Source organism: Anoplophora glabripennis, unplaced genomic scaffold (genome assembly GCF_000390285.2).
Source record: "Anoplophora glabripennis isolate ALB-LARVAE unplaced genomic scaffold, Agla_2.0 scaffold14, whole genome shotgun sequence".
NCBI classification, from domain to species: Eukaryota; Metazoa; Arthropoda; class Insecta; order Coleoptera; family Cerambycidae; genus Anoplophora; species Anoplophora glabripennis.
This window is the reverse complement of record NW_019416352.1, coordinates 2,557,493-2,583,910: the sequence shown is the minus strand read 5'-3', so window position 1 is coordinate 2,583,910 and position 26,418 is coordinate 2,557,493. Positions and strand designations below refer to the sequence as shown.

General features: G+C 31.9%; 1 protein-coding gene across 1 annotated transcript; it reads right to left on the bottom strand.

Moving 5' to 3' along the window:
• Nucleotides 1–183: 183 nt before the first annotated feature.
• On the bottom strand, nucleotides 184–26,418 carry LOC108904025. The gene is made up of 16 exons (XM_023454214.1): nucleotides 26,041–26,418; nucleotides 22,271–22,377; nucleotides 17,504–17,594; nucleotides 17,265–17,450; nucleotides 15,427–15,776; nucleotides 15,092–15,160; nucleotides 12,915–13,266; nucleotides 10,171–10,328; nucleotides 8,060–8,321; nucleotides 7,669–7,778; nucleotides 7,491–7,581; nucleotides 6,185–6,370; nucleotides 5,322–5,671; nucleotides 2,773–2,841; nucleotides 1,329–1,680; nucleotides 184–426 (listed from the first exon to the last, which is right to left on the bottom strand). The coding sequence occupies exons 1-16, from the start codon at nucleotides 26,195–26,197 to the stop codon at nucleotides 266–268; spliced, it is 3,051 nt and encodes a 1,016-aa protein (XP_023309982.1). The 5' UTR covers nucleotides 26,198–26,418; the 3' UTR covers nucleotides 184–265.

Genomic DNA, 26,418 nt, shown 5'->3' with positions numbered 1-26,418 from the left:
CACAAGATACAAAGGTTACAAGTAATCTTGTGAATTATCGTTACGTTTATTTTATTGCGATCAAAGTGTAGATGTGTAATAACAATCAATATCTCCAAATATTTTAGGTGTGAGCCGCAAGTATAGACCAGAAGATCGCATAGGTGTAAGGGAGGCAAAGGGAGAAGAAAACTTGTTTCTAAATTCGTTTAAATGTTTACTACAAATAGTATTATTACTAAAGATACATCAGTAAGTGAAAAGTAACTACTACATACTACATTGTTCATTTTCTCAGTTCAAATTCCACTCTAATCCCATCAAGGGGTCGTAGCACCAAGTCTGATTTGTATTTCATCCCTTGTGGGGTGTCTATCGGTTTCAGCTTAAATTTCCTTAATATTCCACATAATAAAGCCTTTATTTCCAATAGGGCGTATCGTTGCCCTAAAATTCATACAATTTCATTAATTTCAATCAGCACTTAAAAAACCTAGTTAGGGTGTTCAAAAATTCATGAAAGGTCGCGCCATTTGTGCGGTAAAATGTTGCCAACGATAAAAAAAGACAGCGTGACAGCTGGCAGTTCAGGGTTATTAAAAATGTAGCATTACACGATAGAACAATGCATTTTCATTGTTGAACAACATTTTAACAATAAAGATTTTTGTTCGCAATGTCAAAATGAAAACAAATATTTTATTAAAAACTGACGCTATTTTCTGGCGAATTTCATTCGAAAATTGTCACGCTGTCCTTACTGATCTGTCTATAACGTACCGTGCTATATAGGCTGTTTCCTAACTACGGTCTGTAACACAATTTCTTATGTTATTTAAAGAAAAAAAAGTTCCTATAAACATATAGACAGAAGCGCTAGCTACATTTTTAGTATGGTCAATTATTATCTGCCTCGAGTGGCTTAGTTAGATGTGAGTGAGTCGACGTTTTCGTCATAAAATGTAGAACGCCAATGGATTTTAAATTTTTTAAAATATTTTTGGACTTATAACAAAAAAGGAGTCTTGAATTTTTTGCCTAATACTAATCTATTCTTAGAAAAACAAAACAAACAAACAAAATGTAAAAATTCCATTGGCGTCTTACATTTTATTACGAATACGTCGACCGACTCGCACCTAACTACGCCACTGGCGGCAGATAAAAATTGACAAATATTAATATATTTTTTAACTCTTTTTCAACTCCTGTATCTCGGAATCCAAGCGTTACCGGCCACATATTTGTAGGAAGTAATTTTTTTTTCTTTAAATATCACAAGAAATTGTGTCCTGAAGTTACGGACCGTATTTAGGAAACGCCCTGTATTTATAAACTTAGTGGCTGACCTATGCAGTTTCTGAATCCGGCGCTAAAGGGCAAGTAAGCGAATGGGTGTCGCTTTGATACATTTTCAGGCAGAAACCTATCCGGATCGAATTTGTCCGGATTTTCCCAATACTGTGGCGACCGGTGCAAATCGTAAATGTATATGTTAATGTCGCAGCCCTTCGGTATGGTATAGCCGCTACGTGTCTTGATGTCTTCACCAGCCACCCTGGCAATTAGCGGTACGCTGGGGTACAACCTAAGACATTCCTTAATGCACCTCTCCATGAATTTCATCTCCACAAGGTCTTCGTACGTAGGCAATCTATCGGATTCCCCAAGGACTTCCTCGATTTCTTGTAATATTTGTTCCTAACATAAGAAAATAATGTAGGAACAAGCAATTAAATTAAAATATTATTTATTGACATATATCTAATGAGACAAGGAAGATTGAAGTAACATAGGATTGGTACGAGTTGAAAAATAGCGTTTTTAATTACACGAATTTTCAGCTAAACGTTGAAGAAACGTTAAATTTATTTATTTAATTGACTCGGATTCGGATTCAGCAACCCCAAAAAACGTATAGATATGTGTGTTTACTTTGTTAACAATTGATTCTCTACATTTGACTTTGAACTGACCTTAACCCAGACGCAATCGGGTTAAACTGACATCGCATTCGGATGCAGCGATCCGAATATAGATATATTGGTTTACTTTTTTGTCAATTGATTTTCTACATTTGACTTTGAACTGACCTTAACCCAGATCTGATCAACGACCCCAAAAACGTATAGATCTCAGCGACCCCAAAAAAACATACGGATACCATTGTCTTGTCTTTGGGACCTCCCACTTTTTTTTATGGGTCTGTGTAATGGAAAGAACATCTATCTATTGAACACATTCTGCCATCTTGTTAATTTTTTAAAGATAACTATTTTTTACTTAAATGAAATACACAAGTTTATGTAGTCAATAAAGTATCATATTGTTTCATAAAAATTTTCTATGTCAATATTAGAAAAATTATTGCATACTTTGTTACCTCACAAAAAGCTGGTTTCTTTTTGTAACTTATAACTCACTGATAATAATAGTCGTAAATGTAAAAGAGTAAACATTTCTTACTCTATTTCAGAGTTTTGTAATATGCGAGGAACTAATAATAATAATTTGCAAATTATGTTTTTCATATTGGAAATGTATCTGTTTTCGAGAAAAAATCGAATCTTTAGAAGTGTATGGAATACATGGAAAGAAAACTCTACTTTTCTACAGAAATTTAACTCAAATTGTAATTTGTATGATTATTTAAGGCACTTGGCATTATTAAAACTGATCAAACAATTGAACTGTAAAAAAACTGGAACTTTGAAATTTAAATTTCAGTAAATTTGAGCAGCTGACTGAAACATACCACTAGTGTTAAGAAATTAAATAATTCTGGCAACATACCTGAATTTTTTCCTCATTAGCCAACGCCATTAAAGTAAAGCTTATTGCCATCGCTGCTGTATCATGACCCTGAAATACATAAGTTAAATCATTTCATCTTAACAACGTATATGTATCTTACAATAAAAAAAAAATGAGATCATTAGATTAAATTTAAAAGCACGAATTCGGTCATCCTACTCAAAGACAGGACCAGTTAAGAATCGGAAATAAATTGCATCAATGGAAACACTAGGCTTCTTTTTAGGAGATTATATTAACAAAATTTATTCAGAATCACTCTGTCTGCACCTACTGCCCTACTATTAAGGTGTTCCGTCTTTGTCGCTCCTAAACCGGACTCTCTTTTTGATCTGCGCAATGAGCATCTGGACAGGATGAGTTTCGTCTTAGTTGTAGTAAGCAAACATCTGCGCCACAAGAACCAGTAAAGAAATGGTTTTAATGTAACAAATTTGGTACTGTTAAGTGCTACTTCAACTGATCAAGATTTTAAAATAATACAAAAAAGTTAACGGGTTACTTCAAGCTAATTTCGTAGGGAGCTAGAATTAATCACTACTTAGTTCGTTTGAACTTTTTATGTGGATTTTACTCCGCAACACAAATAATAACAATTTATTTTATACTAAGTACTGAAAAAAATATTGAATATTGTTTTCCAATTTGTTAGTTTTATCACAATTAAAATTGTATATTATCAGTTTTTTGTACAATAAATAATTATTTAAAGCTTGTTAAAGCGTTTTTCACGCTTGCTAAAAAAGCATTAAATTATAAATAAAAATATAATAAAAAATAATTGTGAAAAAATTGTTAATTGTTAAAAAATATAATAATTAAAATCCAATATTAATAATTTATTAATGTTTAATTACATAGAAAAGCTAAAATTGTGGGAAATATTGTTGGATATTTTAGAACACACATTTATATCGACCAGTATCGATTTCTATACATGGTGTTTTTGTATATAAGTGCAAAATATTTTAGGGGGTGGTTGTGGAAGTTATTTTGTGAATAAAAGTTCATATAAACGTAGATCGAAATATGCTTCATTATCATTTCCGAGATACAGAATGTTTAAATTTTAATTTCTTTTTATTAATTATTTCAGAGTTTTAAAGATGTTTACTCGAAATTCGATGGTTGTATTTTATTTAGAAACATTGACAGCAACCTACTAGATAACGTATCAGTAGAAATTAAAAATACACCACTTGCAATAAAATATGTTATTTTTTTCCTTTTTCCCAAAAACGGTGCATCCTACGAAAAAAATTGAAGAGACCAATATTATTCAGAATTGATGGCGGATTTAAAAAAAATATATCAAAACTGGAAGAAGTCAGTGGCGTACCATTTTTTTTCATTAAAAAGTTGTGGCATTCTCTCACAAACGCCACACTATCGGTCAAAAGGCATTTTTCAAAAATCAAATATCTCGAAGAAGAATTAACGAATCGTTTTACATTTTTTTTAAATTGAAGCTTATTTGATGCAGATTTAGGGAAAATTATTGCGAATGTCCATCCCCTATTTTGAGGGTGGAAATGAAGGGTGAATAGGTGAAAAATGTAAGAAAAAGATCAGAGAATTAAAAGACTCTGGTAATATTTCAGATGAATTTTATTATTCAATCCCCCATCCCTCAGTTCTTCCCCTAAATCAGAGGATGATAGAAACAACTCCTGAAAAGGAGTTTTTTGTTTTAGTGATGCTTTTATTCGTGTTCAGCGACAAAAACCTTTTATGCATATTTTCTTTAGTTTTCATTTTTCCACACCCTCACCCCTCACTTCCACCCCTAAAATAGGAATGAAAATATTTTCATTAATTTTTCCTTAACTTGTTTCAATTGAGCATAGATTCCACCAAAATGTGTCTTAATTTCACTGAATCTATAGAAGATATAAGATTTTTGAACGAAGAAAATCGATTTTCACTTATTTCACCAATTTACCCTTCATTTCCATCCCCAAAATAGGGGATGATGACATAAAAAAATGCGACACTGGAACAATTAGAAATATTCTGATTACCCCAAAATATGCACATTTATCCCTTCAAACCGTTTTTCAATTTTCGAGTCAATACTCTTTGAAATAATTTTTAAAAATAGCTAACAGATTTAAGAGAAATTTAAGTTATCCTTTAAACTCCAAATTTGGTCTGTTTAAGATTAAGGGTTGAAATGCAACAGGCGTTGAGCATGGCCATGGAAATGAAAGAAAAAGAAAATGAGGGCGGAAACATTGACCTAGTACTTACTAATGGACTGGCAAAGGTATCGATAGTCGATCGCCGATTCTTGGCATATCTCTTTTTTATGCGCAGTATCAATTGCAATATTTACATATATTAAGCGTTTAAGCAATCAAGTTCAGTGACCTTACCACACTAGTGTATGTAGGTATGTTGTGAATAATTTGGACCAGGTGGATATTTTTTTTCAGTTCATAGGTAGTTAAAATTAAGTTTTTGGTAATTATCTTCAAGCATCCTATAAATGCTACTTATTTATCAAGAATCATACTGTCAATCGTTACCTCAAATATGAATGTATCGACTTCCTCCCTAATACCATCGTCGTCTATATCCGCACCATCGTGCTTAGCCTTCAGCAATTGGTCTAACATAACCAGACGTTTCCTCTCGGTATTCGACAAATCTGCGGTCTCCAAAAATAACTTTTTGCGTTCCTGCACAATCCTGGTTGAAAACTCGTGCAATACTTCCACTGCCCTCCTATGTCCTAGTGCCATTGGCGTCAGGTTAAAGAACAAGCGGTTGTGGAACCAGGGTTTTATAACCCTTCTGGTCGCGATGGAACCGAAGGTGTGAACGGCGTCCTTGTACGAGTCGTGACCTTCGCTTAAATTCACACTCAGTGATGTCTCTGGAAGTTATTTTTTATTTTAGAACCATATTAGGCATATACAGGGTGGCACAAAAGTATGGAAACCCCTGAATAACTCGTCAGGAGTGCATTTTCTTGAAAAATGATAAATACAAAAGTTTTAGGATTTTTCCCTGGCCATTTCAAGGTAAAAATTGATCTTTCAAATGAGAACCCTCATTTTTTATTGCGGATTTGGAAAGAGCAGGAAATGTTACGTCCAAATTTGGTCTTGACCATGACTTTGACAATGACCGTCGAGGTCAAATGTGGGTCGACTTTCAAAAGTCCCGGTACGGCAGAACTTTCGAAGAATGTATTTTGGGAAAAAATGTTTCAGACAAAAGTGTAAGGATTTTTCCCTGGCTATCTGATAGTGACCTTGGATTTGACCTTGACTTTGACCTTCAAGGTCGTTTGAAGGTCAAGTTAAGTTTTTTAAATGAGAACCCCTATTTTTAATAATTTTCATAACCTTTTCCGCATTTATAATATGTAAAGGAGAACAAATACCTCCAATAGCACACAAGGTGTAATTTGTGACTGGTTTCACTACATTGATGTAAGGTTTATCGCAGTCTTTTTCGAAAGATTTTACCAGCTCTTTAGTTTGTCTATTAAAAATATTAACAAACTCTTGCAGGATGCTGAAATGGAATGCTGGCGTTAGGATTTTTCTTCTGGTCTGCCACGTGGTACCTGAAATATATTTTAATGTTGATATATAGGGTGTGCCATTTAACACTCCCGCTGTTAATATCTCCGAAATGAAGAAATTTATTTTAGTTTCGGAAATTCGGGTTGTTAGATCCCTCGAATAGCTTCAAATTGTAGTTAGAATTGTTAGTTTAAATAAATCTGTATAGATGGCGTGGCGATACTAAAAAAAATTTTGATCCCTGGAACGTCGAAATGCAGTCCATCTGAAAGATCGTTAAATTTTGAGTAATTTTTGTAATATAGAGTATTTCCCTATATTTACTTGTTTTCGAGATATATCGACTTCAATATGCAATGTATGATATAACAGGAAAATCTATTATTTTATTTAAATCACACCGAGACAGAATATTGTTTTAAAATATTCTAATAATGGCTTTATTCACATCACATACTAACTAACAAACAATAAGTTATAAAAAAAACGAATGATCAATTACAGAAAAAAAATGTACAATGGTAAATCTTATAAGGGGTAGAAACGAACCGTATTTTATCAAATGTTATTAAAAAATGGAGTCATAGGTGGCTCATGTCATTTGTTTAAAACAACACAATGACAGATGACACTTATTAGTTTTCCAATAGTTACAGTTTTATCAGTTTGCGTCTTTCCATTTAGCTGTACTAGTTATACGATTTACCATTTTACAATTTTTTTTCTGTAGTTGATTAGTTTTTTTATAATTTATTGTTTGTTAGTTAGTATGTGGTGTGATTAAAGTCATTATGACAATATTTTATAACAATATTCTGTCTCGGTATGATTTAGATAAAATAATATATTTTCCTGTTATATCATACATTGCAAATTGATGTCGACATATCTCGAAAACAAGTAAATAGAGGGAAAAACTTTATATTACAAAAATTACTCAAAATTTAAGGATCTTTCCACGTTCCAGGGATAAAAAAAGATAGTGTTATCTATACAGAAAGAGATGAACTAACAATTCTAACTACAATTTGAAGCTATTCGAGGGACTTAACACACCCTGTATGTCAGAATGTGAAGTTTTCACAGTATAATATATTTTAGTAATACTGTGTTATTTCATGTATATCATATATTTTTTTAAATAATAATCCTTTCACTTGCCACTACTTGTTAGCAGTCCAGATCCGAGCCAGTCTTGTAAAAAGTCGTATATGCGACTCTTTCGATTGTGTTTCGTGTTACTTAGGACCAACTGAAATTAAAATTAAATTTATAAAGGGAATGATGTCAGCTGAAATGTTAAAAGTAAATAAACGTAAATAGTTTGAAATAAACTTACTTCGATATCGTCTGCGCATATTAAATTTACAAACGCTATATTGAAACTCCAGTGCTTATAAATGGGGTAGAACGTCTTAGTTCTCATTCTCTCACTATGAAATAAGTTATCTGAAAATTAGGATTGTATAGTATTTTTTATTCGATTAAATTGTTAATGAAATTTTGAGCGAAAATTGGCATATTTCTATTGTACCTAAACGTAATGTATTTTTTATTCGTTAAAATAAAGCTTCTTTGAAATTCTAACGTGTTGGTATAAAAATCAGATACATTCGTAAATAGGAGATTTTACATTTACAAAAAGATGTAAAAGAATATTTCAATGAAGCTGTCGAAATTTCTGGTAAAGATATTTTCGCCTATAAAATCAATTAAAGCAAAATATGTACCTGTGTCAAAGATTATATCCAACATTGTTCCAATAACAGGGTACGATTTTGGCCCAGGAATTTCCATAATATGTTTCCAGTACTGATAATTTTTTATCCAACTGCACACCAACAGCAAAAAGGGCAGTCCTGTTGCCAAAATAATAAACACCAACATCGTCACTGTAGTTCCTTTTTGGTCAGTGGAAGACAGGTACATATAGCGAAGGTACCTTATTAGTCGTACGCAATTTGAGTTAGAACGTTGTTTGTATTGACGACAATTTTGTTTTTTTTACTTACAAAAAACAGTGCAGGATTGACGGTGGTCTTCAAGTATATACCTTTTTTTTCAAGAAAAGAAGTTAATTAATATACAGTGTGGTTGTTAAGAAACAGTACTAAAATATTTTTGGGTTGCGTCATTCTGTCAGTCATTCTTATCGTAAAAAACGTGATCAAACTTTGTCAAAGGTGAAAGCAAAATTATAGGATGTTTCTCTGAATGGTTAATTATTTGATACAATACTAAGTAGGTGTAGGCCAGTCATTCTACGGGAAAAAGAGCGATTTCAAGAAGAAATTGATAGCAGCAATCTGGTGACGGGATTTTGTTAGGGGGGATAGTTAATTTATTATTTATTTATTTATTTCACTACATATCCAACAGGCAAATGCCCAGTTATAGGATACAAAGTCAGTGTAGTAATACAACACACTACGCATTCGAAAATATATGTCAATAAATAGAATTAATAATAATAAATGAACATGGTAATATACCACCACAAAATATAGTAGACATAATATATAATATACATACATATACACAGAGAAAAATATATATTAGACCAGCAAAACTATGGTAGATATAGAATATATAAAATTATTACACATAAATAAATACCTTAAAATATCTCGCACATTCACTTATACATAGATAAACACGAATCAATAAATTAGTAAAAACAAAAATAAAGTATTAAAACTGTAAAATAACAGTAAAGAATCCGCTTTTTAATTTTATTAATAGTGCAAGAAAATATGTCTAACCTGTCCTCAACATTGCAATAGTTGACAATCATCTGATATAAAGGAGATGCTTTCATAATGTTAGTTCTTACAGTGGGTAACTTAAATATATTATTTTCAGGAGAAGCGAGTCTAGGAACTTTGATTTGAATTTTGTTGAGTAACCAGGTGCAATCAATTAAGTTGTTTAGTATTTTATGTAAAAAGACAATTTGATGTGTAATTCTACGTGTTTTTAACTCACTACAATGAAAACGATCAAGTAGTGCATTATGTGGATATCCTCTTTCAGGATATATTCCGTCAAGCTTAAATGCGGCAAATTTAAAAAATTTTCTTTGCACTTTTTCCAGAGATTCAATGTGTGCACTATTAATGAAAAATACATAAATTAGTACAGCCAATTTTGCCCCCACTCCGAATAAACAATGGCCAAAGTAGTCAAAATCAGGTTTTTCTCAAATATAATTTTTCAAAGGCAAGATAGAGAAAAAACTACAATTTCGTAATCGATTTTAATGCATAAAAACGAAATTGTAGTTTTTTTTAATACCTACAACTTTCATCTGAAGACTTTTTCTCTATTTTGCCTCTGAAAAATTATATTTGAGAAAAACCTCATTTTGACTACTTTGACCATTGTTTATTCAGAGTGGGGGCAAAATTCAAAATTGGCTGTACTAATTTATATATTTTTCATTAACTATATTGTTGAACTTCATTTAATGAGATTTTTAAAAAATATGTTTTCTTAAATTTGTTTGAATTAGCCAAATACCTTAAAAAAGGATTGCAATAATAAATAAAAAGTTAGCAAAAAACTTTTTAACTATTAATAGACGCTTTTAACAAAATATTTTTATTACAATAGTAGGGTAACTTTGCTGTTAGTGTTAAGCAGATTCTACCTATGATTAAAAATATTTCTCTCCGGGTAATAATACAAAAAAAAAACAAAGAAACAAAGTGTTTATCTCTATTTCCCTTTCTTTTAATTTTACGTACAATTTATTTTTTCCTTATATCATTAATTAAAAACAGAAAACAGTATATAGCACTAGTAAGGCTTAAGATAACGCAAAATAAAACAAACAATATTATTTTCTCGGCATAAACTTTACTCTAACTTGGCCAGTAGGCCTTAGTATCAAATCGATCTTGTACTTTATCTGCTGGGGTGTATCCACGGGTATTAACTTGAATTTTCTTAAAATACCACAGAGTGCAGCTTTTATCTCCAAGATAGCATATCTTTGACCTGAAAATACAGAGAAGGTTTAAGATTGATCAATTTCCGAAATATCTAATAGTTCGACTTGAGAATGAAAATACTAGATGGCGAGTCTCTTATAAAATCCCTATGACCCTTCTTCATGCCAAGGTTGCTAAGTTAGGAGCTTGCCTTGGATTGCCTTTGGATAACTCCAGGTCAAAGTTTGTAGACATCCTAGTTCTTTAGGGATATAGGTTCATGCTATAATAAAGAGGCAAGGATTCTGTAAAGTGTTCCCATCTAGTATCTTAATACTTAGGTGTAATTGGTTGCCTAACTATATAGGGTGGTCCTTGTACATAGAAGTATGATAGATTTATGAGTTTATAATATTACGATTTGAGCCAACTTTCCTTAATAAAATATTGATAATAAGAAAGATACAGGGTGTTAAAAGTGAAACTTCAAAATTTATTTTTCGCAATAACTTGAACATTTTTGGACATTTATACAAAAAAAAATTTATCTGAGGGTTTTTTTGGTATGAGAAATCATAATTTGGTATCTAATTTAATGTATCTTTTAGAGGGCGCCACATAAGCTACATGTGTGGCATAAATGTACACTAAACTTTTTTGCCCATCAAGGTAGCCATCTTTTGGGGAAAAAATATTAAAGGCACGGCATTGCAAGAACGAAATTGTATACTTATTAACAACCTCTAAACTTAACGGTTTTCGAGATAATCGAATTTTAAAAATTGGCTGCATAATTCTTTAATTCATTACGAGAAATAGTAACGTATTAGACGGAAATTACGAATGATTTTAACAGCTAAACATTCTTGTTTTCATAATCTATGGCGTTTGAAAAAGTTTTAATTGAATATTTCAGATAATTAAGCAATAGCAGAAAATGCTACTATTTACTGCCAGCAATATTTCAACGGAAGTGCTGCGAAATGGGAATATTTCAGAAGATATCCAAACAGGCTGCAACCTAATCACCAAACATTTGAAAATCTATTTAGGAATTTAGGTGAAAGTGAGAGTGAGATAATCATTATGCCTGATCAAGAAGATGAAATTGGTTCACGTTGCAGATGATCTTCAAGTTAGTACAAGAAGGTTATCTTCAGCTTTAAGAATCAGTAAAACTTCAGTTTTAAAAAGACTAAACCTCGATAAATATCACCCCTACCATTTTATGCCTGTGCAAACTTTATTGCCAGCAGATCTACCATTAAGATACCAATTTGCAAGTGATATCCGAAATAGGCAAAATCTTGACCCCACCTACCTTTATTAATAGAATATTATTTACGGACGAGGCAACATTTAGCTGCCGTGGTATTTTAATTTAAGTAATAATCATATCTGGGAAATTGAAAATCCTCATTTTAAAAGAGAAAGACATTTTCAACTCGAATTCAAAATAAATGTATGGTGTGGGATCATTGGTGACCATTTTTTTGGGCCATACGATTTCCCACATACTTTGAATGGTGAGAACTACTTACATTTTTTACAAAATGACTTCATTGGTCTTTTGGAAGAGTTGCCACTAAATTTCAGGCAAAATATATTGATTATACAAGATGGTACACCTCCTCATTATGTGAGAGAAGTCAGAACATATTTAAATACCAACTTTCCTGAACGCTGATTTGATCGTGGTAGTCATTTCCCTTGGCCAGCACGTAGCCCAAACATTAACCCTCTCGATTTTGGCGTTTGGGGCGCAATGAAACAACTTTTTTATAAAAGTCCCATAAATACTCGCAACCAACTTTGGGAAGAAATAAATGCAACTACAGTTTCTTTTGGACCAATCATGTTATTTAATATGAGGCCATCTTTTATGGAACGTGTGGATAAATGCATCGAAGAGAATGGTGGAGATATCGAACACTTACTTTGACATAATTAAACTTGTAATGTTAGTTAGCTTAGTTTTTACTTTTCTTAATGTGTAAAATTCATTTCTAATTATGATTATTAAACTTATAATTTAACTGCTTTTATTTAATTTAAAAAATATATTAAATTTTAAATTTTTTTATGTCAACTTCTACGTTACGTTAATATTTATCCTGTTGATGTAAAAACATGATAAGTGTATACGACTTCTACGTTAATATTTTTCGTAATGAATTAAAGAAGAATAATGCAGCCGATTTTTAAAATTCGATTATCTCGAAAACCGTTAAGTTTAAAGGTTGTTAACAAGTATACATTTTTGTTCTTACAATGCCGTGCCTTTAATATTTTTTTTCCAAAAGAGCGCTACCTTGATGGGCAAAAAAGTTTAGCGTACATTTATGCCACACATTTGGCTTATGTGGCGCCCTCTAAAAGATACATTAAATTAGATACAAAATTATGATTTCTCATACCAAAAAACCCCCAGTTAAAATTTGTTTTGTATAAATGTCCAAAAACGTTCAAGTTATTGCGAAAAATAAATTTTGAAATTTCACTTTTAACACCCTGTATCTTTCTTATTATCAATATTTTATTAAGGCAAGTTGACTCAAATCGTAATATTTTAAAGTCACAAATCTACCAAACTTCTATGTACAATTACTTAAGGACCACCCTGTATATAGCATGAACTGTAAAAATTATAGACCTATGCAATTCCTGGATCCAGCGCTGAATGGCAGGTAAGCAAAGGGATGTCTGGCTGCGACATTTTCGGGCAGAAACCTGTCGGGATCGAACTTTTCTGGGTCCTCCCAGTACTGGGTAGATCGGTGTAACTCATAAATGTATATATTGACTTCACAACCTTTGGGTATAGTATAGCCGTTGGACGTTTTGATGTCTTCTCCGGCTACCCTGCCGATGAATGGCACGCTTGGGTACAATCTCAAGCATTCTTTAATGCACCTTTCCAAAAATTTCATCTCCATGAGTTCGTTGTACGTGGGTGCTTTGTCAGAGTCACCGAGGATGTCGTTTAGTTCTTCCACTATTTCTTCCTAAGGAGGTAAACAGTCAATTAGATTGTGGTCATTTGCAAGCGGTTGGTTTCTTTCAATGTGCAGTTATTAAGGCTACCGTCAGTTTCAATACATTTAGGTTATTGGTTAAGTATATTAAATTTTAGAAGATGGCAACAATTCCACCGTCACACAAAATTTTGAGTAATTGGCAAAAAATAGGGAAAAATCGTGGCAAATCAGGGTAGTGAGCGCAAAAAAATTCGAAAAAATTTGTTCTGATCTTGATCAAGTTGGTTTCTTATGTATTTTCATGTGCTATCCAAAAAATCAACATGTAAGGTAAATATCAATACTAGCTACAAAAATAAACTTTTTACGGCCATTTAAACATTTAATTTGTTGATAACAATTAAACTGACCACTTTCAGGCTTTGCGACCAAGTTTTTTGGATTCAGGAGCTCAAAATACTACGAATAAGTTGTTTGCAGCCGTGGCACTCTGGTTGACCACGGCACCCTATCTGGCTCCTAGACTATAGTACACGTGCAAATCAAAAGTGGGTCAGATAGAAAGAAGGTTATTGACCTAGACACAGGTTAGCCTAGGTCGGAAACACGTACCGAGTTGTTTATTTATCTCCGTCCGATTGTTTTTTATCTTCTATTACTTATATATACTACATACATTTATTAATTGAAATGGTTATGAAATGAAATTTAAATTACTTCAAACAATATTACATTTTATTTAAAGTGAAACAGAGCTAATTTCTTTGCAGCCATAATAGTCACATTTGGTCAGATGAAAACCCGCACACTACTCGTCGGTTTAGATTTCAGAAGAGATTCGGTGTTAATGTATGGGCAGGAGTATATGGCGATCGTTTAATTGGGCCGCATTTTCTACCTGAACATCTGAATGGGCCGCGTTACTTTCAATTTTTAGTAGAATTGTTTGACCTTCAGAACCTTCCCCTTCAGATGCTACGGGATATGTGGTATATGCACGACAGAGCTCCGGCCCATTTTGCTCGCGATGTCCGTGGATTTTTAGACGATCAATGTCCCAATCGGTGGATAGGGAGATGAGGGCTCATAATCCTATGGACTTTTGTATATGGGGTTATACGAAAATCTGTCGCGTATCACACCGAGGTAGAGAATGTAGAGCAGTTGCGGAATCGTATCGAAGATGCCGCTGAAGGAATACGTAATAACCCTGGTTTATTCCATCGCATCCGCCGCTCATCTATCCAACGTGTACACTTATGCATAGACGGTAACGGTAATGTATTTGAACATTTGCTGTAAGCCGCTTACAGCAAATTAAAAAATTAACATGATGTTAATAAAAACTGATTTTTGGCAAGGCATGCTCAGACCTCCTCGAGGTTCTTGCTGGGCAACAATAAAAATTTAATGTGTTGATTGCATAATTATAAAAAATAATGTATAGCATTTTAAATTATTATTGGCTGACATGAGCAAACCGTTTATTTTTTGTCTTTATATGAGCGAAAATATATAAATATGGCAACGTTGCATCTAGGGCGCGTTGTTCATATCGTAGCCGTGCGCAAATTGTGAATAACCGGCTGACGTCAGCCGGTCAGTAACAGCCTGAAAAGGGGGTTAAATATTGATTTGAAAATATTTTTTTCCTGCTTAAATACGCATTTAATTTTTTTTAATCACGCCATCGTATTATACTCATTTTTCTCTATCTGCTCTTAAAATTAATGACATTATGACTGAATCACCCTGTATAAATATGTATTTCTTTTTTACTGTATTGATTTATATACTGACGTAAAAATTTCTGAATAGTGAATAGGGTATTCTGAAATTTCTGAATACGTACCTGGATCTTTTCTTCATTAGCCAGTGCCATCAAAGCAAAACATATTGCCATAGAAGTCGTATCGTGACCCTACGAAACATCGATGGTATTAAATAATTTTTTCACATATCATTAATTCACTAATTACGTCAGTTAATACGTCATAATTGTTCCTAGATTATTACTTTAATGGCAAATTGCATTCGTAAAAAGTTAACATAATATTATATCATTTTTCCAACTAGCACTAATAAATAGTAGTATTATCTAATTAAACTACTCCCTATTTTGACTTTTAAAAACAACGAGATCTAATAACTAACTTTGTTGTTTAAAACTGTTAGTGATATACATACCGCAAATATGAATGTATCTACTTCTTCTCTAATACCTTCGTCATCTATGTCAGCTCCGTCATTCTTAGCTTTCAGCAGTAAGTCCAACATAGCTAAACGCTTCCTGTGAGAATACGACATTTGGCTACTGGTCGAAAATAGTTGTTTGCGGTCCTTTATAACCTTTGCTGAAAAGTCGTGCAATTCTTTTACTACGGTTTCTTCCTTTCTTCCTAGATTCGACATATTATAGATGAGCTGGTTGTGGAACCAAGGTCGTATAGCCCTTTGGATCACAATATCACCAAAATCATATATGGCTTTCTTGTAAGAAGTGTTGCCTTCGCCTAAGTTAACACCCATCGATGTTTCTGAAAATCATATCTCGAATTATAATAACGTGGTGGTTTTGTACGCGGTGATTCCAAGACATGTAGGCAAACTGTAGCGGGAACTGGAAAATGTCAGCAAGAAGTTTTCTAAGGACATGGGTTCACAAATGCTCAATAAAAATGATACAGGGTTATAAAGATATGCTGCCAAAGACGCATTCTTTTAAATATCTATAAAATAAGATTGGAGATCCAAATTGATGTCTGAATAGAACAATTGCAATAGTCTTTAGAAGGAATAACTGCTTGCGACAACGTCAGCGATTGCAAAAAAGTTATCAATTATTTATTTATATAAAAAAAATGTGTTGCTAATTTTGAAATGTTAAAAAATTTTGCGAACTTTCGCAAGCCTATCCTTGTAGCAAATTTACTCAGGAACAAAATCGATAAGTATACCTCATGTCGATTATTTTCGGAGATATAAGCTAAACAGAGCATATATTTTTTTTTTGTTATAAACAATATGACACTCTACCTCTACAAATACACAAATTTGAGCTTTTATTCTGTGTATTTTTTACTTAATTTTAAGCCTATAAAATTTGAGTTAGGCCCGATTTTTGAAACAGGCAGGTGTTTGATCTATTTAGCCCGGATTATTTCTATTTTCGAAGTCAAATATTATGGATCCTAAGCCAATTTTAATAAATTTTTCAGAATAATTACATTTTGAGCACGATAACAGTTTCTATTGCAACTGAAATGTATTTTTGGCATACATTTCATTATTAATACGTTTTATTTTTTTAATTACTACAAAGTACAATTTTTATCTAGCCTCAAAGGTCAACGTACAAAAAATTATTGTTATCATTTGCGAACTAAATAAAAATCTTGTGAAAATCCTCTCAAAAATTTGTTTTTTAAGCCGATAATAATCAATAATACGTCGGATTTATAACATATTTTCTATTTCCTTTTTATGTTTCTTAAAATATATTAATATTTTTTTATTTAACCGAGTCTTTCTGCTGCACTGTATAGATTATTTTCATTAATTGGGTTAATTCATTATAAATTTGTTTTCGATGTGGCAGTAATACCAATTAAATAAAAAAAAAGTAATTAAAAAATGCCATAAGTAAATAATTACATGCAATACAGGGTATTTCCCAAATATTTCAAATAATTTTATTAAAAAAAATCTTATCAATATGTGTCCAAAAATGTCTACCTTCTAAAATAAGTCGTTGAAGTTTAATTTTGTTCTGAGTTTTTTTAAATATCTCAGAAGAAAGTGTTGTTTTTCTCAAATTTTCGTGTCATTTTTTATTATCCAAGTTATGGATATTCAGCAAGAGTGCCTTTTTTAAATGAATAAAGTGGAGTTTCATATTAACCCTTTCCTTTACGATTACGCATTTTTAAGCTTTAAAAAAATATCATTTTGGCAGCATCATTACCCTACATCTTTACCAAACGCATCAGACTATAATATTTAGTTATTTCAAAAAATATAGTTACCTCCTATGGAATACAGTGCAAATTCTGTAATTGGTTTAAGTACATCCGTGTAAGGTCTGTCACATTCCATCTCAAACAATTTGACCAGGTTCTGAGTTTCTCGATTAAAAATGTGGATAAATTCCTGCAATATACTGAAATGGAATGCTGGAGTTAAAATCTTCCTCCTTCTCTGCCATTTTTTGCCTAAAATATTACGCAAACTTAAAAAAGCGAATAAATCATTCATCTGTACTTACCGGAGCTTGTTAATAATCCAGTACTCAACCAAGAACGTAAGAAACCGTATATGTAATTTTTCTCGTTATGTTTAGTATTATTCAAAACCAACTGAAATTGTAATAATAAGACGTGTCAAATTGTGTGGGTCTCATCATTGATTTTATAAACTGGAAATTTGTATTATACAGGATGTTTCACATTTTACAGCAGAATTTTTTTTTAAATTACGACTTTTGTTAAGATTTTTTTGCTGTTCGTCCGTTTAGAAGTTATGCGCAACAGCTTTTCAAAATAAATACGAAAAATGACATATCGTAGTAGTGCATGAATAAATTGATAAATTCCAAATCTGTGGCAAAAAAGCAAAAAGGTATAACTCTACTTACTCCCCATTTAATATTTTTATTGCCATATGGCCGGAACAATACCTGCCATCAAATGCTAAAGGGATATAAGTCTAGATATAACCAATTTTATTTTATAGCCCGATATCTGAATGAATTATGTAGTATGTCTTTACGTTTACTATGAACTGAACAAAAATCTATATTGCATAATATCAAATTGATGTAAGTGCACTTATAACAGTTATAAATAGGTTGGAATACTCATCTTGTAAAATCAGAACTTTTTGTCTTTTCACAGATTTTAGGCTATTGACTATGTCAAAAAAAAAAGAGGGTACAAAGGAACTAAAGCGTAACAGAAATTTTATTGTTTGTTATGTTCAATTGACCCTAAAAAATGATAAAACCGCGGAGTGCTACCTTTTGAAGGGGTGGGTTTTTGAGAACGAAGTAAAAAGGTGGTATTTTCAGTTTTTTGAGTTTTACTCGAAAGCTATGCATTTTTTCACTATAGTTGTCATCAGAAAAGTTGTAGCAAATTGAATTTCCAATCGAAATGAGAAGTCAAAAAAATTATTTTTAACAAAAATATGCAAAACACGAGTAAAAACAACCCCGAAAAAATGCGTTTTTTTTGGTTTTTGGTCCACAACTTTTTTCTGAAAGGAGTTAGGTATAGGCATTGCTTCACAGAAAAAAAAGTTAATATTTTTTTCTTTAAAATAAGCCTTTATAGAAGTACCTACGACTAATAGAAACCGAGATATGTTGGATCAAAGTTGGATGCTTTTTGGATTTTTGGCCAATTTTTGTCCTTTTTTGACGATTTTCGTCTTATAACTTTTTTCTGAGTTAATTTAGGTATATGTAATACCATATCCAAATGCAGGCTGGTTTCAAGACCTTTAAAATGGTGCCTGGTAGAAGTTTGTACAATTAAAATCAACCGAGATATTCGGTATTATTTTGTCTAATAAATTTATTTTTGTGGATGTGAAAGTTAAAATAAGTTTCTAGGTGATTGAATATTATTATATATAAATAATATATATATATTTATCTTGTAAAATTTCGAATTCTTTTAATTATTTTTGTACTTTTAATTAAAAAATTACAATTACAAAAAAAATTTTCAATTTTGTAAATAAGAATTTTTCAAATTTAAAAAATTACCTCGATGTATTTTTACTTAAAAATGCTTGTGTTGAGGATATCACTGCTGCATCTGAATGTATTGTAACTATAATGTATAGTTGAAAATTTGACAGCCTAAAAACTTGTCGATATAAATTATTTCAAAAGTATTCAACAAGTGCAAAATTTACCTTATCTCGATTGCCTTCAACAACTGATGCTCTCAAACATCATGGGTTCAGAGTATATTTTCAGATGCAACAGTGAAATGGTTGTTCTTTAAATCCCCTTGATTGGGGTTGGAAAAATTCCATAAATGGGCTGGTTCCCATTTTTAATAATAAATCTCCTGCACCTAAAAATTTACTTGAAAAAATAGACTGTAAATGTATTTAAGAATGTATGGGAATAAATTGTGAGAATGCTTATGAGCCTGATTTTTCTGAAGAGGACATTGATGAAAATGATGACGACGAAATTGATATTAATACTGAAAATATACTAAATGAAACTGAAAATTTGTGAGATATATATGACTAACTGTTGTTTAAATAAATAAATAATAATATCCAATCACCTGGAAACTTATTTTAACTTTCACATTCACAAAAATAAATTTATTAGACAAAATAATACCGAATATCTCGGTTGATTTTAATTGTACAAACTTCTACCAGGCACCATTTTAAAGGTCTTGAAACCAGCTTTCATTTGAATATGTTATTACATATACCTAAATTAATTCAAAAAAGAGTTATAAGACGAAAATCGTCAAAAAGGGCAAAAATTGGCCAAAAATCCAAAAAGTAGCCAACTTTGATCCAATGTATCTCGGTTTCTATTAGTCGTAGGTACTTATTTTAAAGGAAAAAACATTACCTTTTTTTCTGTGAAGCAATGCCTATACCTCTCCTCTCAGAAAAAAGTAATGGGCCAAAAGCCAAAAAGAAAAAAAAAATGAATTTTTCGGGTTTTTTATTCGTTTTTTGGGCATATTTTTAATAAAAATATTTTTTGACTTCAGAAGGTCTCATTTCGATTGGAAATTCAATTTGCTACAATTTTTCTGATGACAACTATAGTGAAAAAATGCATAGTTTTCGAATAAAACTCAAAAAACTGAATATACCACCTTTTTACTTCGTTCTCAAAAACGCACCCCTTTAAAAGGTAGCACTCCGCGGTTTTATCATTTTTTAGGGTCAATTGAACATATCAAACAATAAAATTTCTGTTACGTTGTAGTTCCTATTTAAAGTAGGTACATAGTCAATAGACTATTTCCATTATTTATGTTATATGTGTACTTAACCTTTATACTCCAGTCGGCAGAGGCCGAAATGTTACTGTTGGTGACATTTTCTTGATAACTCGGAAATAACTACACAGGTCTACTTTAAATTATGAGTATAATGACAGGCTGATTTGCTGACAAAGTATTTTATCAGGAAAAAAAGTTATTAACAATTCAATCGTGAAAAAATTTTTTTTTAGTAGTTTTCTTTAAATAACTCAGCGGGATGACTTTGTACGAAAAAATGCTTAGGACATGATTTTGTTCGTAATAAAAATAGCTACAAAATGNAAAAATTTTTTTTAGTAGTTTTCTTTAAATAACTCAGCGGGATGACTTTGTACGAAAAAATGCTTAGGACATGATTTTGTTCGTAATAAAAATAGCTACAAAATGGCGGTGGCCCGATTACGAAATTTACAATAACAAAGCCGTGAGATTGAAAAAACGGTTTAAAACGCCATTTTTTTTAAGTTGCTGTAAAAATGTCAATTATAAACAAAAAGTGATAAAACTTTCGAAAACTTTAAGTAAACAATTGTTTAAATTTACTGTTGCATATTTCTAATAGTATACAAGTGCCGAAGAGTGGAGCTCGCGTTCGAAAATGAAAAGTTAAAGGTTTACCCCACACGTACGATTTGTTTTATGTTAATATGTTAAATAATGTACGACTACGGCTAACAGGTGCAAAATTTTAAGTAGCTTAGGATCTAAACGATGAAAATATATATATTTTTAAATTGTAGGTAATTATGCTGGCTAATCTACCGTAATGGAATATTTTATAAATATACATGAATATACGTCCAAAAATTAAAAAAACGGTGACGTATAAAACCTTACCAAAACTGCAAAAATGAAGATACTTGAATTTTGCAAATTGCTTTTGATTTCTGTATATTTACACTGTGTCTACCAAATTTCAAGTGTCAGCAAAGCTTCGAACAAATTTGGCAAAGTTTCGAGTTTCAGTTGCCGATGAATGTATAACACCTTATAGAACAAAAAGTTTTGATCTCCTCATTTTCGGCTTTAGCGTCATTATTGTATATATATTGAACTATAGTTTTCGAAAGTTTTATCACTTTTTGTTTATAATCGACATTTTTACACTTAAAATAATTGGCGTTTTATACCGTTTTTTCAATCTCACGGCTTTGTTATTGCAAATTTCGTAATCGGACCACCGCCATTTTGTAGCTATTTTTATTACGAACAAAATCATGTCCTAAGCATTTTTTCGTACAAAATCATCCCGCTGAGTTATTTAAAGAAAACTACTAAAAAAAATGTTTCACGATTAAATTGTTCATAACTTTTTTTCCTGATAAAATACTTTGTCAGCAAATTAGTCTGTTATTGTACTCATCATTTAAAGTAGACCTGTGTAATTATTTCCGGGTTATCAAGGTTTGACACACGCCGAGCCTCTACCAACTGGACTATTATGAAAATTTGTAAGCGGTAGAAGACAGAGATACCGATTTAGACAGGCTACTTAGAGAGACAACAGCAATATATATGTATTAAATGGATAGACAGTAAAAAAAGTTGTTCACAAAAAATACAATCTTTTTGATCGTGAAAAAATTTGCGCATGTTCCGGGAAAACAATTGTCGATGACGTCATAATTTCTGGAGAGTACCATTCAAAACCATGTCAATTTTTTTATTTTCATTTTTGGTTTCTACACAACAAGGCTAAGGCGTCAAGTTTAAAACAACCTTTTTAAAAATCTCGAAAATGCCTCAAAACTTACAGAGAAATGTAACCACTTTGTACAAAAATATTAAATTTAATCTGTGGCGATTGGCGGTCCATAGAAGGGGATTATTAACGAAACATTTTAAACTTACAAACACAAAATATTTTGTATCTTTAGAAGAAAAATTTTTAAATTAAAAAAATAATGTGCTGTTTCGTAGATGATGCTCTAGCTAGAGTCTAGAACTTATTTGTTTTACACTGACATGCAATGTACATGGCCAGCTTGATTTACACTTACCTCAATATCCTCCGCACTCATTATGGCGACAAAATACAAGTTAAGTGTCCAATGTTTATAAATAGGGTAAAACATTTTACCTCGATTTCTGTCACTAAGAAATAAGTCTGAAAATAAAAAAAAATAAAAAAAATACATTTTGTCGCAGCAGCATTGTAGTAGTAACGATTACACAGGCCGACAAAATTAAAAAAAAAAAAATTCCAGAGATCAGACACTACGCTTCCGAAGGCATTTGGCGCGTTGAATCCGAATCTGGCCTCAGAATTGATCCATCACGAGATATTCTAACCTAAAAGTGCAAAAAACACGTACTTTTGCTATATTCAAGGTTATTAACTTGGCGAAAAAATTTTTTTCTCAAAACTGAAAACATCATTGGAAACGACTATCTTTCCCCTTCAAAACGCATTTTTTTATTTAGAAAAAGCTCAGTTTTTCGCGGAGATATCGTCAATTTAAGATGACCAGTATGGCTATATTATTACATCATGGCTAACCCCATAACACTGAGCGCTGCTAGCCCTAATTGTTAGGAACGTTAACCCCAAGCCCTATAACCCCACAACACTAAGCAGAGCGAGCCCTCATCGTCAGGAAGGTTAACCCCAAGCCCTATATGTCTGGAAGGTTAATCCCAAGCCCTAGAACCCCACAACACTAAGCGCTGTGAGCCCTAATCGTCAGGAAGGTTAAGTTCAAGCTCTATCACCCAATAACACTAAGCGCTACGAGCCCTCTAAGGCTCATAGCGCTTAGTGATATTGTGTTATAGGTTGAGCCATGGTTTAATAAGGTAGCTATACTGATCATCTTTAATCGACGATATCTCCGCGAAAAATAAAGCTTTTTACAAATAAAAAAATGCGTTTTGAAGGGGAAAGATAGTAGTTTCCAATGATATTTTCAGTTTTGAGAAAAAAATTTTTTCGCCAAGTTACATAACCTTGAAAATGGCAAAAATACGTGTTTTTTGCACTTTTAGGTTAGAATATCTCGGAAACTTAGGGTGATGGATCAATTCTGAGGCCAGATTCGGATTCAGCGCGCCAAATGCCTTCGGAAACGTAGTGTCTGATCTCTAGAATTTTTTTCTTGTTGGCCTGTGTTATTATTATTCAATTCGTCAAAGCCATATAAGAAAAAAATCAGGTCTGTCAACAATCATTGAAATCTGTAATATAAAAAATTGATAAAGTAAAAAATTTCCTTTACTTTTTGAAATAAAAATTACGATTTTTGAAATTTGGAAGAATTTTGAAAAATTATCGTTTTCTGAAGTCAAATAAAGCTTTCTGTTATTTTTGCTCAACTGGAATTATACTGATTAAATTGTAAAAATAAAATAATTATTTTTCTTTTCGATTTACATATTTATAAATGTTTATAGGTTGCAAAATATTAAAATAAACAGTGAAAAATCTAAAATTATATCATGAACAAGTAATTTCAGCCACACTTTGAGCACAATAACAATTTTTGCAACTGTGGCGTGTTTTTGGCAAACATTTTAGAAATAATACGTTTTACTTTTTTAACTACTACAAAGTACAATTGTTATCTAGCCTCAAAGTTCAATATAAAAAATGTACGGTTATTACTTGCGAAGTACGATAAAATCTTATGATAGTTCACGTAAAAATGTACTTTTCATGCTGATAATATATTCCTTCAAAACAAAAAGAAGTTCTGTACGAGAGACATGAGTACACAGATCTTGTACATTTTTTGAAGCTGAATTCAAATCCACAGCCCCAAAAACCGATCTGAGATCGGTTCTACTAGGGCCTAAAACTACTAGGGCTAAAACGCTAAAATATCCCCTAAAATAGGGTGAGATAATGAGGAAGTTTTATAATGAAAATAAACAATTTGTGAATACTTTTAGAAAACATTTAAAAATAATATTTTGAGCATTAGAAAGAAATATATGCAAATTAAATCCACAATCACTCCTTCGAGGAGATTTTTCCACGCCTAAGCGAATATGCAAAACAATGTAAAAAACCATAGCCTTGTATTTTATACCACCAAATATATAAATGTAGACAACATACTTTTGAACAAGCGGTATCGTAAATCACAAACTTCTTTACACCAAAAAGTAATATGAGTTTCAAACTAAGTCCATTTTATAGAAAATCTGCGTTAAAATGAGGGAAAGTCCGTTATTTGTGCATTAATTCATATTTAGACAAACTGTGTAATAAAATCTATAAAAATATATTGCTGGTTTCCTATTTGCTATAGAGCCCTCTTAAGTCACACACTGCTCTATTCAATATTATTGCCTGAACTTTGTTACCGCGGGTTTCTGAGGTCGCTGATTACGAATCTGAAGTGCGAACTCGAAAATTCCTGAATAAGAGATGACGGAATGCGGATGTAAAAATCGGAAAAGCATTCAAAATTTAAAGGTTATGACTGATACTTGTTACTCGGTGGTTTTCAAAGTCACTAATCACGAATATAAGGAAATTCAAAATAGTCTGTAACAACAAAATATCAGAAAGCAAAGATTGAAGTAGATATACGAATTGGATGTTCCTTTCTTCAACACATAACTGGTATCTACGCATAATGACATTGAGTTTGATAAATGCGCTGGCTGGATTTCTCTCTTGTATTTATTGAAGAAGAGTATTCCTGCTGTTTCATATGACCCCAGGCAAAATAATCAAGGGGACTAATGTCTGGTGACCGTTGAAGTCATAATGCAGAACCTCTTTCATCATTTTACTTACAATGTGATAATGCTACTGACGGTTATTTATTTATGAGCTACTAACAACTAATGACCACCAAACAAGTCCATCGCATACTAAATCGACTAAAATGTTGCGTATTTTTATGTGCACTAAAAAAGGAGAACCCTTAAATTTTTTGTCAATTTTGCAAGAACAGCGTTTCGTTTAAAATTGATTAGAGAAATGTTATAAAATTACGAAAAACAAATATTCTGTTTAAAAAAAGGGACACTGACTACCCGTCTACCACGCCACTGGTGGTTACGGTGAATAATTTGTAGGTCATTTTTAAGGAACATTGTGTCGCCACAAGACATACCTAATTTCGTTTCTTTAATACTTACTGTTTTTTAGATATAACAAAAAAGTTAAAAAAAAACATTGCGACTCGCTGTATCTCGGTTATTTACGACCTTCACATGAACATTTTTTTTCAAAATGAAGTCCGCTATCTACTGTTAAAGTTGGTACGTTTAAAAAGGGAACACCCTGCATAATCATTTGTGCTTTGTCTGCCTTTTGTGAGATTTTTGCTTAAGCAATACTATGTTCATAAAAATAACCCTCTACTAATCCTTCTTGGTACAACGGTGTATATCATTACATTTTTAATTATTAATTAATAAATAAACAGAAAAACTAAAATTTCGTCGTTCGTCTATTTTCAATCCTTCTACATTGTCGGTTACTCGATTTTAAATACTTGCTCTTACAATCGATTTGTCATTCATTAAGCTTTCTATTTAAATGCTAAAAAATATATTTGTGATACCTTCACGGACATAGAATATTGCTAAACCCTGTATATACAGTATATGTAAACGGTGTCATTTGTATATCTGGCTGCCATTGAGAATTTTTATCAACAGTTTGTTTTGTTTATCTTTTCAAGGTATGTACTGTTTATGAAAAGATTATTATTGAAAATAATAATATTCTGATTCTGATTCAACGTATTTATTAAGATATCTACTGTTTATTTGCTTTGTGACATTAGTTACATAACATTATTTATATTTTTACCTCTACTGAATAGGACATCTATCATTGTTCCAATGACAGGGTGGGATTTTGGTCCGGGTATAGCCATGATGTGCTGCCATTCTCTGTAGTACCTCAACCAACTAAGTATTAAAAGCAGGAAGGGCAACGCTATTAGACCTATGACAAGGTACAACATGATCGCTAGTTAAATATTGGTCGATGTAAACAAATTCTCAACTAATTCAGCGAGGAACTTCACGAGACTAATCTCGCGATCCGTATTATCACCATGCTTTTATCATAGATATTAGAGATAATTAACCGACGATATACAGTTAGGGACTGAGTATTTTGCTAATTAATTCAGCTGTAATCAAACCGCGAACAAATTTCGTAAATTCACTGTGATGGGAGATA